This window comes from Sprattus sprattus (genome assembly GCF_963457725.1).
Source record: "Sprattus sprattus genome assembly, chromosome: 8".
NCBI classification, from domain to species: domain Eukaryota; kingdom Metazoa; phylum Chordata; class Actinopteri; order Clupeiformes; family Clupeidae; genus Sprattus; species Sprattus sprattus.
In genome coordinates, this window is record NC_137927.1 from 14,258,351 (window position 1) to 14,271,732 (window position 13,382).

Here is a 13,382-nt window from a genome sequence, read left to right on the forward strand (position 1 = left end):
CTTTACACAGTGCACTAAGAAAAGCTACGTAACTTATTTTAAAAATGCATTCCATGGCAGAAACTCTGCAATTATGCGCACTGTCTTTAGAGTAGCATACTATACCTTTCAGGGCTATCGTGGAGCTCTACAGCCAAAATTGGTAAATGCCCCTTTGGCTCATTTCAACACTATTAATGTAATGACATTTATAGCTCATGAAAACCTTCCATTGACCATTGGATGGATCACAATCTCTGGGAGACAGGTTTTAAATGCGTCTCTTTTAACTTGTTGGAGAGATGGAAACAAATGTGTAAAATAAAATGTATAGAGGCATCCTAGTTAGTATTCACTATTTAAAAAAAAAAAAAACTAGTTTTGGGCACTTTTGAAAATGAGAGAATACAGTATATTCAATGAACGCAGGTCTGTCTCAAAACCGCATTCACTGCTACACATTTTAATGCACTAGATAGAGTAACCACAATGCACGTCTCCATCACAAAGTTTAAAGTGATTTGTTTTTGAAGTCACATTATATTGAGTCTGTTATTTCCTCCTCTTATGAACGCTTGTAGAAACAGAAGTGGAATGCGCAATCCATTTAGGTTTGAATATACTTTAAGTTGCTGTGAGCTGTGCGCCATGCCTCGTTGCTCGTTTATCTGTATTTATTAAACAAGTAAACAAGGTCTCGGGATGTTCATTTGTCAACTCATTGAGAAACATTAAATGGAGACCAAATGGGTGCCAGTGCATGGAGTCAGCCAATGGTAGCCTCTGTGTAGCGGAGTCCTGTAACCTCACCATTGGTTTGTGAAGCTAATCACCAACGAAGGAGAGTAAAGAGCGTTTTAGAGATGACTAGGTTGACTAATTTCCATACACCACTTCGTAATGTACAAACAGCACCGCCCCGCTCTCCCCCCTACTTGTTTGTCTTAAGTGAGGAACAATCCATCGCAGCCGGGCTCGATTGACACTGTCTGCTGATCTGCTACTGCGGCTGGCTCAGAATAACAAGGCAGTTCGTTAATACCCGTCTATCGGGGCTTTCTCCGATACACCGAGCGAGAGATAGCGAAAAAAAAGCTAGAGAGGCAGTCAAGAACATCGCAACGACCAAGTTCCGCACCCAATGATGGCTTCGGGAGATCTTTATGAGGTACTGTAAGCCCTTGTCAGAGGGTTATACTTCACAAAATAGACGAATATTGGAATTAGGAAGTAAGGGGAGGTCCTCTTGCATGGAAAACCTATGTCTTAAGCCTTTTAACACGCAAAACTAACCAATCCACTAAGCAATATGAGGATGAAACCTTTTCGTTTTTTCTGTCTCGCTGGGTCTATACTTTTGTCGGGTGTCTAGCTCGGGGCCGGGTAAATTTGATAGCGGCGGTAGCGAAAGATGTCAACTCCACGTCCCCAGTCTTTAAAGTCGTGATAAAGTAGGCTATCGTAACATGACAGCACAGACATATTTAAGCTGTAGAGGGTTTGATGGCTTGGGCAGTGTACGATTATTTTTTTAATTAGAGGAAGCTTAAATATTGTTGTTCATGTCAACAAATTTGTAACACTCCTTCAAATAGCAGGTGACCACGTTTTACCACAGTGTTTCGAAGACTTCACGTGGATGATAGAGCATTTGACCCACTGTCTTGTTGAACTGTTAACAGTCTGCCTGCACTTTTTTAGTTGACCAAGTTATTTCTACTAGTTTGTTAAGGTTGTACGTGTTTACCATTGATTGGCTGCAATATATTATTCAGATAAGGCTTCTGTGAAAGTTTTGATGATAAGATTTATTTCATATCACCTACGCGTAGTCGGTTAATATTAATTGTAATGCAAACGTGTATTAATAAGGCAAACTAATAGCCTACGGATACAGCCACATCTATGTTTCAGTTTCCTTTTGCGTTGTTGCTTTCGTCATAAAATAGCCTAAATTGCTTCGATGCGTCATTCAGGTGGCCTCTGATCACGGTTACATTTGGTCACATGTTTGTCCAGTGTGTTGGGCTATAGCTCTGTGTCTGTTTGGAACAATTCGTTAGGCCTACAATCAAAGGTGTGACGTGTATTTGAGGTAATGAGAAATACCAACATGAATACGTAAAGTAAAGCCAGGTGTTTTTGTGCTTAGGTGTATTGGTAGGTGTCGACTCCGTGCCGACGTTCTTTGTCATATTTGGGAAATTATTCTTAAATCGTCTATACGCAAATACTTGTTGACTTGAATGTCAAGCTAGGGTGTTGAGAGACAGATAGAGACCGACAAGGTAAACGGAGTTCGCCTCAGAAAACGCAATCCTCCTTTTTCACCATGAGATCTACAGGTGTCTCAATGGCTTAAAGGCTGTCTGTCAGAGTTTGATGCTTGCATCCTGAATTACGTGCGCATTTGCAAATGTTGCAGTAAATTACCCATTTACAGTTTTTGTGGGTTAAATAGAGACCGACCATGCTTTCGTCCTATTCCTTGTAATATTCCATAAATGCACCTGCAATGGTATGCAATGTCAGGTTGAACTGAAATTGCGAGCTGTGGAACTTTGAATCCAACAAATACACATATCTAAATGAAAAACAGATGTTGTCTTGTGCCACATTATAGTTAGTCACTGTTTTTTTTTTTTTTTTGTTATTTAGCAACTGGATGTCTTGTCTGACTTGCACTACAAGTGATGAATAAAATGTACGCTTGTCGACCTGCCAAAACTGTAATATGTAGAATAAGCCATCAAAACAGCATGGATAGCTTGAGAGATCTAGAGAGAGTCTAGAAATTGTCCGAAGCTAATACTAAAGTTGAATATCAAATCAATACCTCCGGTTGTAGAACCGTGAAATGATGAAACATGTGGCTGATGAGGTACTCAGTTGCACTTGATCCACCACCACCAGAAAATTACTTTGGCCAGGTTTCCTCCTCCAATGCTGCACTTGGAAATTCAATGGTTATTTCCTCCTATTTGAGATATCTGAACAAAGCTGTGCTGTGTTAAGAGACCGTATTTTTGATGCAAATTAGTTTCTGCTTAGCATGATAGTGTGGAGGCTGGTGGCAGATTAATCATCATTGCATATGAGACTGCATACTATAGTCATGAGAGACATAGTCATTGAAGATCAAAGAAATGAAATAGAGCTTGATGACATAATATCAGTCTTAGTCAATGCAAAAATGTGTTTTACCTACATGCAAATTAACACTTGTATTTCAGCTGTTAGTCTGCAGTGACTTTACCCAGCTATTTTGGACCACACTAGGTCATGTAATTGGCCATGATTCTGTGTGGCATGGATGATTGGAAGACATTCCATGTTGTCATGCCCCAGCTGTTAGTCAACAGACTGTTGAGAACCACAGAACATCAAGAAAAATTGTGCCACGTGTCAGTATTATTTGAATAAATGGAAAGGGGTAGTGTCTTTGTTCACACAGGGTCATGCTGTAATTGGATATTGTAATCGCCTGTGCAGTTGGCAGGGGTGATGGGTAGCAAAGTGGTAAGAAGTACATTTTTGTCAGAGGCACCTTTAGATCTTTGGTATTCCCAAAAGATATTCAGCTGTTAAACGCTGGCCTGGTTTGGCCCATATTCGACCTTTGGTGGGAGGAAACATGCTTTGAGAAGATTACCACCATGTCATGTCGATCCTGGAATCCTCACCACACACTGAAAGAGGTCCTTGAGGTTGTATCCAGCCTCCTGCAGGGCTGTGGATTATCCTGTTGGTTTACAACCAGTGTAGTTGACAGGCCACTAAGGCTGGCCTCAAGCAGACCACAAACAAATAATGATGTGCTGCGTTTGCTCTGGGAAGGTCGCTGCTCCCCAACTACAAATGTTCGTGTGCGGAGAACTGTAAAGAAACGGGGGACAGCTCATAAAGTTCTGTCATTAGACTGGTTTACTCACGGTGTTGCATTATGATGATTCATTTTCCTTCCCATTAATATGGATCTGTTGGAACAGAATTATTTCAGTGACACATGGGTGTAGGACAGCTCTTGTTGTTTTAATGAGGCTTAACCATTACAGCTGCATTCACTGTCCCACTGGCATGTTGAAATGGTGAGAGAGGAGCAGAATGACACGAAATGAGGGTCTTTGTGGACAAACCGTAGACAAAAACTATACAGTCATAATTATGATGGAAAATCTTTAGCAAGTAGGCTGTTTTCATTGGTTATTTTATTGTGAGCATGTTAGTAAACCCTTTTGCGGAAGCATGTTCATTGCCCTTGTTCACTTGAATAAATGACTAATTTGTTATATACATCGTGGAAAGCACCTACGCTGAACCCGTAGGTTTTATTCCTTTGTTTGTCAGACATTGCGAAGGTCAGCAATATGCTCATGTGGTGTAGAATTCTAGAAAAACTGTATGTATTCTAGCTAGTATTCTAGTAAAGCAACAGTAAGTGTGGTAAATGACTTAGAGAGTATTTTTATGATATACCTGAAAGGGGTCAGTCTCTACTTGTAGCACTACTTTTCACAAGTGTTTTATTTTTTCAGTTTGATATTCTAACCATAATTTGGATGGAGTCCAGTTGCATTGTACAGAATCATTTTGAATTGAAGTATACTAGAGAAAAGTGAATTGTGTTAGTGTAAGCACAGCTCCATTCCACACATGTAGCTAGTACACCATAATGTATATTCCTGACCTTAGTTGCTCTCAAGACATGGGAAACTGGTTGATGCTTTGAAAGCTTTTCTTAAACCGTTTAATGTTTTTTATATTTAATCTTTTGTTGGAGAGTAGTGCAGAAGTTGGAGTAGCCCCCGGCTTGTTGAATGAAGCAGGATTATCCGTCTAACTGGCCTGGCATTAGACAGTCCTTTAATTTATTCTTGACCTGAAGGCGCATTAGGGACTTGCATGTTCTCATGAAGACGTCTCAGCAAACACTCATTCGTTTCCCTTTGGCACTTCTGTGACTAAATAGGCGCCAGAGCGGTAATCACTTCACTGTGGTTAAGGTTTTTATTTACTACAAGGAGCTCTGTGGCTATCATGCACAGTTCCTTCTTCCTCTGACGAGAGGAGAACTGTGCAAAGGGTAATGTGATCAGTAAATGTAAATATATATCTTCTTGCAGATCAATATGTGTACATACTGGAGCATAGGTCCTCAGAAATACGTTTTACAGTTCTGTAATATGGAGAGATCTCTCTGAGCTAGTGAAAGTAATGTATGTTTAACCTTTCGCATGACGTGAATACATGCAGCATAGTATTATAAGAGAACTTCATAATCATTGAAACATCTCCCTGTTGTGCTCCAATCAGGATTATACACAGCAGTGATGTACCTACAAGTGTGTCTGACAACCCTTACACTGACAGCCTACTCTACATTCAACACCCCAATCCAGAATTTTTTCACTAGATGGAAGTTGACCAAATGAGGCCAATGCGTCAGACTCTGTCAGCAGCCATTATTAGTCGAGACAATTTCTACAGAAATGTCTGCGCTGTCAGGGTAGATGCACCACGCATGCCACTTTTCAGATGCCACTTGATGCTGCAGCTAATTAGCCCTTTCACTTGGTGACTGCCAGTGTAACCAAACCATGCACCACAATTTTTTAACAAAATGGGTTCATGTTTGTGCCTTGTCTTGCCACAACATTTCACACTTTCAGTTCACATTAAGTGAGGAAAAGAAAACAGACCATTTACCAGAGTTAAAGGATGTAGAAAGTAAATAATAATTATGACTTGGTTGATAGTGATGAATATGGAGTAGCACTACGAGCTTGAACGGGATTAATGTAATTTGTTGCCTGTGCCAAGTCCTTTACAGTATAATGCATTAGTTACACTGAAATATTCATTGGCCATGATAGATGCATAAATTGTATACTTGTAGCATATATTAATGCTAAATAGGTGGATTTTTTTTGTTATTTTATCTCTGCTCAGAGCTGTCCTCAAAAGGTGATTTACAATTACAATTGTAGTTGCCTTTACAGATAAGTCCATTCATTTATATTTCAGTTCACAATGGCATGATATAACTGATGAAATATCAGTTTTTATATGAAATATTTATATAAATAAGAGCATTTCTTAGAATGACATCATGTTAAGCTGTGCCAAGCTGTGCCATGATCAGCTGTGCCAAGACTGACATCCTACATCCTGTGCGTTGAAATGGACATTGTATTTATGGTTTGTTGAGGGTAAACATTGCCTTTTTGCTGACATGATATCCACACATTTTGTAATTCGAGACAGATGGTCCTCACGGCAGTGTCCTCTGATCATAGCGAACAAAAACATTGTGTTATTGGTGTTTAGGGTGACCGACTGGTTAGTGCATCAGTGCAGTATAGAATGATGATCTTTATGCAGTGAGGAGCTGATTTGTCTTCACCTGTCATAAGGTAGGGCCCAGAGCAACCATCAAGCCAGTGGATTCCTGCTGCTTCCATGTAAAGTGAGTTGCTACTGGTATGCCAGATAGAGTTTTCCTTCAAGGTTATTTAGGTGAAGATGAATGGAAGGAAATGTTAAAACTTAAGCTGAAAATACATGTAAGCACCATGGATCAACAGCCTTTTATATTTTGCTAATTAGCTTGAATTTGGATCCAAAATGATGACACAACAGTGTTAGGACTATTAACAGGTATATGGTTGCATTAGTGGAAGCAGACAAAATTACGAAAATGTATAATTAAAAAATATTATATAATGTGTTATTTTGTTACATGTTGCAGGCAGGGAACAGGTATATAATGTGAAATAAACTGAAGTTTCTATGAGAAAGTGGAAAACTTATTTAGACAGAAAAGGCCATTAAAGAAGATTCCGAAATGACCAAGAGCATGATTAAAGCAAATAAATACACTGAATGACTGAATAAAATGTCCTACAGATATACAGGTGAAACAAGCAGCTTTCTTTGAATCATCACTCCATATTGTGGAGTTCAGTGTTCAAAAGAGCTACACAGCAAAGTGTTTTTCTGAAACCACTTACTTTCTTCTCAGACCAGTTGAACATTTACTCTGTGCACTTAGCCAAGGGTTGTTAAAAGGGAGCTACCAGTACAGTAGGCTTTTGGGAATGGAGACACCACCCATCCATGTGTGCATGTTCCTTACGTCCTATTGCCGTCTCCAATTTGCGATACTAAGAGAAGGAGAGAGACAGATAGAGAAAGGGAGAGAGAGAGAGAAAGGGAGGGAGGGAGAGAGAGAGAGAAGGCAGAGTGCAAAGCACAGATGTGCATTCAAATGGCTCCTTATTAATGGTGATCCTCAGGCTTCAACAAATTATTCTTTTCTTTTCAGTCTTTTTTTGGTTTTGCGCTAACTTTTTTCTTTTGTGCAGATGCAGAAATCCTCACCTCTACCTTTAAATTCTATATTAGTTCCAAACCAAGCGCATTTGAAGCAGTGTGTGTAGGTTGGAGGATGCTTCCAAAGAGAGAGAGAGAGAACATTTGGACTTGAGACAGAACGGAAAATCGCTGATAGAACTCATCTGTCCTAGCTCAACAGAAACAGTGTTTTTACGCTACATCAGAATTAGGAAAAGTTTTGGAGCTTGTCCAGACAATCCATCAATTCTGGGAGTCAGAATCTGGCATTGGCACAATTGAAGTATTTCACAGAAAAACTCATCTCTATTTTTGGACACACAGACCTGCTCACATTATCTTAGAAACACTGTTTCATATATGCAAGAGACATGGTTACAAAAAAATGCAGATTTCCATTGTCCTGAAATGGAATACCATGATCTATTGCTGGCTAAACTGAACTGTTTGTTAAAATTTTTCCAGTGTTTAGAATGTATCAGTCCAATAAGTCGAATGAATCGCTGTTGAGAGTAGAGCTCCTTCCAAGCACCATGAAATGAGTGGAGGCCTATGTAAAATAACTACGGAAATGTGTTAGCATATGAATATAAAACAGATTACGAGCAGTTATTTTGCTTACTGATACCATAACTTTCATACACCACATCACGACATGTGGTCTGAGAGTTGTTTGTGTGATCTCAGGTGGGAAAGGTGGGCTGCTTGCTGAGGTTAGCACGCATGTCCCATGCCTTGCTAAGAGTACGAGGTTGTCTTAATGTTGCTGGCTTCTGTCAGTTCAGGCTTAAGAGTGGTCGATGGCTAGCTGAGGAGTTGTTTACCCCCACTTCTCCAACGGCTCTGCCAGCTTCCTCAACGTCTGGTTGTGCTGCCATCTGTGTTGCTGTTGCTGCTCAGTGGGCATTTGTCGTCACCCCAAGGCACTGACAGAGGTTTCGGGGACATGGAAAGGTGTCATTTATCGCCCTTATCAAGAGGCTGAGCTGTGCTTGCAAAGTTCACCAGATGTTTGTTCAGCTGATTGAATTGAATTGAATTGAATTGAATTGAATTGAATTGAATTGAATTGAATTGAATTGAATGCCTTTATTGTCACTGTACTTTGCAATACAATGAAATTGGGAGCGCTACTCCACTAGGTGCTTAAATACAATAAATAATCATTACAAGACATATAAAACACAATAAATACAATTTAAAAAAAAAAGCAGTAAAAGGAGCAATGACCAGGTAGTGCAACTATTAAAGTGCAAGAAGTGACAGTAAGTGGCTGGGTTTAGCTATGTTTGTTTAGAGAGACTATTGCGTTTGGGAAGAAGCTATTTTTAAATCTTGTGGTGCGGGACTGTATGGACCTATAACGCCTACCAGAGGGTAACAATTGAAACAAGTGGTGGCCGGGATGAGTGTTGTCCTTGATGATGTTCTTGGCTCTTGAGAGGGTGCGGCTAAGTGCAATATCTGACAGGGGAGGGAGGGGGCAACCAATGATTTTTTTCTGCAATTTTTATTATTCTTTGTAGAGCTGTTTTGTCTGCTGCAGAACATGCAGCAAACCACACAGAGATGCCGTATGACAGGATGCTCTCAATGATGGATCTATAAAAGGACACCAGCAGCTTTGTATCCAAGTTGTTCTTCTTCAGTATCCTGAGGAAGTAAAGGCGCTGCTGTGCTTTTTAAATACTTGCTGTGGTATTAGTTGTCCAAGAGAAACAGTCTGTGATATGGATGCCCAGGAATTTGAAAGAGTTGACTCTCTCCACACCCTCACCATTTATGAGGAGAGGTTGGGGGGAGGTGTTGTGTTTTCTGAAGTCAATTATGAGTTCTTTTGTTTTTGTGGTATTTAGGATGAGGTTATTGGCGGAGCACCACTCAGACAGATTCTGAACTTCCTGTCTGTAGGCGGACTCGTCCCCGCCCGTTAAGTCCGACCACAGTAGTGTCATCTGCAAACTTTATGATAGAGTTAGTGGGGAATGTTGGTAGACAGTCAAAGGTGTATAGTGAATAGAGGAGAGGACTCAGCACACAGCCCTGAGGTGAGCCGGTGCTAAGTGTGATGGTGGAGGAGAGATGGGGGCCAGTTCTAACAGTCTGTGGGCGGTTTGACAAAAAGTCTTTTATCCAGCTGCAGGTAGATGGGGGTAGTCCGAGGGTCAGCAGTTTGTTGATCAGGATGTCGGGGATGATTGTGTTAAAGGTGGAGCTATAATCCACAAAAAGCATCCTTACATAACTGTCTCTCTGTTCAAGATGGTTGAGGGCAGCATGGAGGGTAGTGGATAAGGCATCATCTGTGGATCTATTAGCCCTGTATGCAAACTGATGATTGTCCAAGGAGTAAGGGAGAATGGCTTGTACATGTTTGAGTACCAGTCTCTCAAAACACTTCATTATGAGAGGGGTAAGGGCCACGGATCTGTAGTCTGCTAGGCTTTTTTGATGATGATGATGGTTTCTTGGGTATAGGGATGATAGTTGCTGATTTCAGAGAGGAAGGGACAATGGCCTGAGCAAGAGATATGTTGAAAATGGTGGTAAATACAGCAGAGAGTTCATCACAACATGCTCTAAGTACCTTCCCAGGTACCCCATCAGGGCAAGCAGCCTTCCTGGGATTCACTGCTTTGAGAACCTGTCTCACTTCGTGTTGATGCCTCTGGTGGCCTAGAATCAGGTTCATGCTCCTTGCTGGCCCTGGGACACTGCCTTGATGAGGTAACGCTCCTGCTCCACATGTGACCTTCATGACCATGGTCTTCTTCTGCTGACTTGTGGCTTTGGACCAGATCTGCACAGGTTCTCTGCACAACTGTCTTGCACTCTTCCCAGGACCTCTTTGTGCGGCAACCTGCTGATCGCTCAGTACACCCATGCCTGTGCCCTACACCTGCGCCCAGTACAGACATCCACCTTTGCTCTTTATCAGCTGGTCCCTGGATTCGCTTAGTGTACAAGATGGATTTTCTCCTGCGTGTATTCAAAGCTGATGAATTTCAGTGGAAGCTGCAACATGTTCTTGCCAAAGAGGCCCGAGTCGGAAAGCCTTTGATGGAGGCCCAACCACTTCCTAATGTATGTGTTGGAGATGCCATCCATCCTGCTGGCTACTGATGATGGAATTTCCATCCTATCATAAAGCCGTCTAGGTAAAAGCACATGTGGAGGATGCTGAAATACTTGGCTATGATGTTGCTATTATGGTGATGGATGACACGCAAAAAACACATATAGGTCATCCCTCTCTCTTTTTCCACATTGTATTTGCTCGCAGTTCATGGAGGAGTGTTCAGTGCATCCTGGGAAGCCTGGTAGTCCAGCCTTTTAGCAACTTGTGTTAATGTAACCATTGCCCTTGAGGAAGCTGGCCAGAACTAAGATCTTTCCTTCCACGTTTTACAAGGCAATGGAATGGAATTTTGCTCTTTGGGAATGAAGACCCCGATTGCCCGTTGCCATTCTAATTATGGGATGGCCTGGTTCTCGTAAGCCTTCACAGGATCTTTACCAGTTGGGGGCAGTTCTTATACAGCTTGAAGGTGAGCCCATTTGGCCCTGGCGATGAACCTGATCTGATGACCTCTGATCTTGCACAGTCTCGGAGGGGAGGTGTCTCATATATGATGTTGCCGAATATGTTCAGTTTGCGCTCAACTTTCCCTCGGAAGGACTGCTCCAGGACTCCGTACAGGTGTTGTAAAAGCTAAAATGAAGCACAGTAAAAGAACAACAAATCATAATTATAAATGAACTTGACCAAAACACATAGAACAACCTCAGACTGGACTAACAGCAGAACCTCAGACTGAACTAAAATGCCACTAAAAGGGACACATAGTTCAAACCTAGGTAGAGTCAGAATATAAAAGAGAGTTTTTAGTCTGGTTGTAGTCAGCAGCTGGTCTGCAGGCAGCAGATCTCCCTTGATGGAACATAATGGGTCACGAGACTTGAATTATTGGCTGGAGCAAGACCATTCACAGCCTTAAAAACAAACAGTAAAATCCTACAATCTATCCGGATTTCCCTAGGAGCCAATGTAATGGAGCTACATTTCTTGGTCCTAGTTGGTCTAGTTGGCACATTTCCAATCAGCTGGACATGCCTGGACGTGCCATATCGTTTGCATGTGCAAATGACAAAAATCAGGTCACAAGGAAATAAAGCAGACAATTAAAGAAACGCATGGATTGGAGCTAGACAGAAAAGGTTATGTCCTCAATCTTTGGTTAGTTGTATGAACCCAAGCCTTCCCATATTTATCTTGAAAAAAAAACTTTTAACGTTCTCTCCTTCTCTGCTCCTTTCAGTGAATCATATGGTGTGATGATAGTTTTGTTTGGTTTGCCATGCATTCATCTCTTATGATGCTTGTTTGTAACTAAGAGCCTAAAGTCTTAGCTGTTAATTCATGACCAAAACTGATATGTCTGTGTTTTGCACCAATATAATTCATAAGCATAGCTATACACCTAACAAATAAGGAAAATATATGGAGTGTTGAAAGCAGTTAGTTTGCCTCAAGTCTTTAATGTAGTGATAGGTGAAATGGACAGAACAAAAGAAGTAAAGGACATTAAAGAATAAGAAATGGCGATGCTGGTTCACTGTTGGCACATTTATGTGAAGTAGTAAAACACAACATGTTTTAACCCTCCATTTTACAGCCACCAATCTGTGTGTGACTACAGTCTCTTTTAATGTGCAAATATACTGTATATTGGCAGTTATCCACCATGCTTTGAATTATTGTAAGTTAACAAAAACATGATTATTACTTTAGAAGTTTGTTGAATTATTAGTGAATGTTCCAAAGCTGTACTGAGGTAACTTATGGACATACTGTACTGCCTATGGCCTCTTATCTCAGTCCACAGTGGTAGTGGTCTTATCTCACCCATGCGACATGTTACATCATGTGGCATACAGTTTCATCTGTACACACTAAATGAATTAGTAAATATTATCCTATGCTCGGACTTGTTTTCTGTATTTGACTCAAAACATATTCTTCTTACTTTATGGCCTTACTTTTAGATATTATTTGCTATATGTGATACACTGCTAAGTCTAGCATTGAGGTATTGAAATTTGAATTACACCAAACTCAAAAAGGATATTTATTTTGATCCCAAACCTTAACACTTAAAAGCATAGTTTTAATATTTGTACAGCTGTACAAAGAAGAATGGACATATATATGAATCAAGTCGAACAAGCAAAAAAAAACGTCACTGGTAAGATCCTTATTTCAGTCTTAATTCTGCACCAAAGACACATATTAGAACTGAGTGCATCTCTGTCTGATCCTAACTGCTCTCCAAAAACAAAAATGCATTTCCTTCATTAATGCCAAACAGGTACGATGCATACAACTGACATAGAGAAAAGATATAGCATCAAGCACAGCTAGAGGAAATCTTGTTTGCCTATCTTGAAAAACTGTATTCAGATTCAAAAAATATTACATGCATATGTTTGAGGGGTGAATTGTGTATTTTTTGTTGTCAAAACACCATCAACCGCTGTGCAATTATGAAGTCATGAAAATAATCATTTTTAACCATTTTTCTCAGTATTGCTGTGCATTCTGTTTCTCCATTTTAGTACTTTGTATTCCATTTGCAACTGTAACCAAGACCTTGCACAAGCATCCTTATAGTTCATTTTCATATATATATAAATATGTATTTACAGTGCAGTACAGTGCTTTTCAATTTCACACTTTCCTATATATCCTAAGTTTAGTTTTAGAGGTGTAAGAAAATGTTGATACACATGTTTTATGAAACTGTATCGATTCTTAAAAACACTATCAATTTTTAAATTACTCTCTGTCATCAATTCCCCCAGAATGTGTTTTGATATCTGACGGGGCATTTATTTGAGTTCTTGTGAAAATTTCGCCCGACAGCCGCACCAGGGCAAAACTTCTTCTCTGACCCGCAGCATCAGACAAACAGGTAATGACGGTATTTGTACAATCCCCCGACGTTGTTTGGTGATGAATTAACCACAACATTAGCGCCGCTCAAAACATT

At 40.4% G+C, this 13,382-nt stretch overlaps 1 protein-coding gene across 1 annotated transcript in view; it reads left to right on the forward strand.

Moving 5' to 3' along the window:
- Positions 1-1,093: 1,093 nt before the first annotated feature.
- Positions 1,094-13,382, forward strand: part of LOC308368910 (chromodomain Y-like protein 2) — a gene marked incomplete at its 3' end in the record, with an annotated part of 37,393 nt that continues 25,104 nt past the window's right edge. The window contains exon 1 of the mRNA XM_080843206.1: positions 1,094-1,147. Within this exon, the coding sequence (XP_080699332.1) occupies positions 1,121-1,147 (27 nt within the window). The 5' untranslated portion in view covers positions 1,094-1,120. The remainder of the gene's footprint in view (positions 1,148-13,382) is intronic.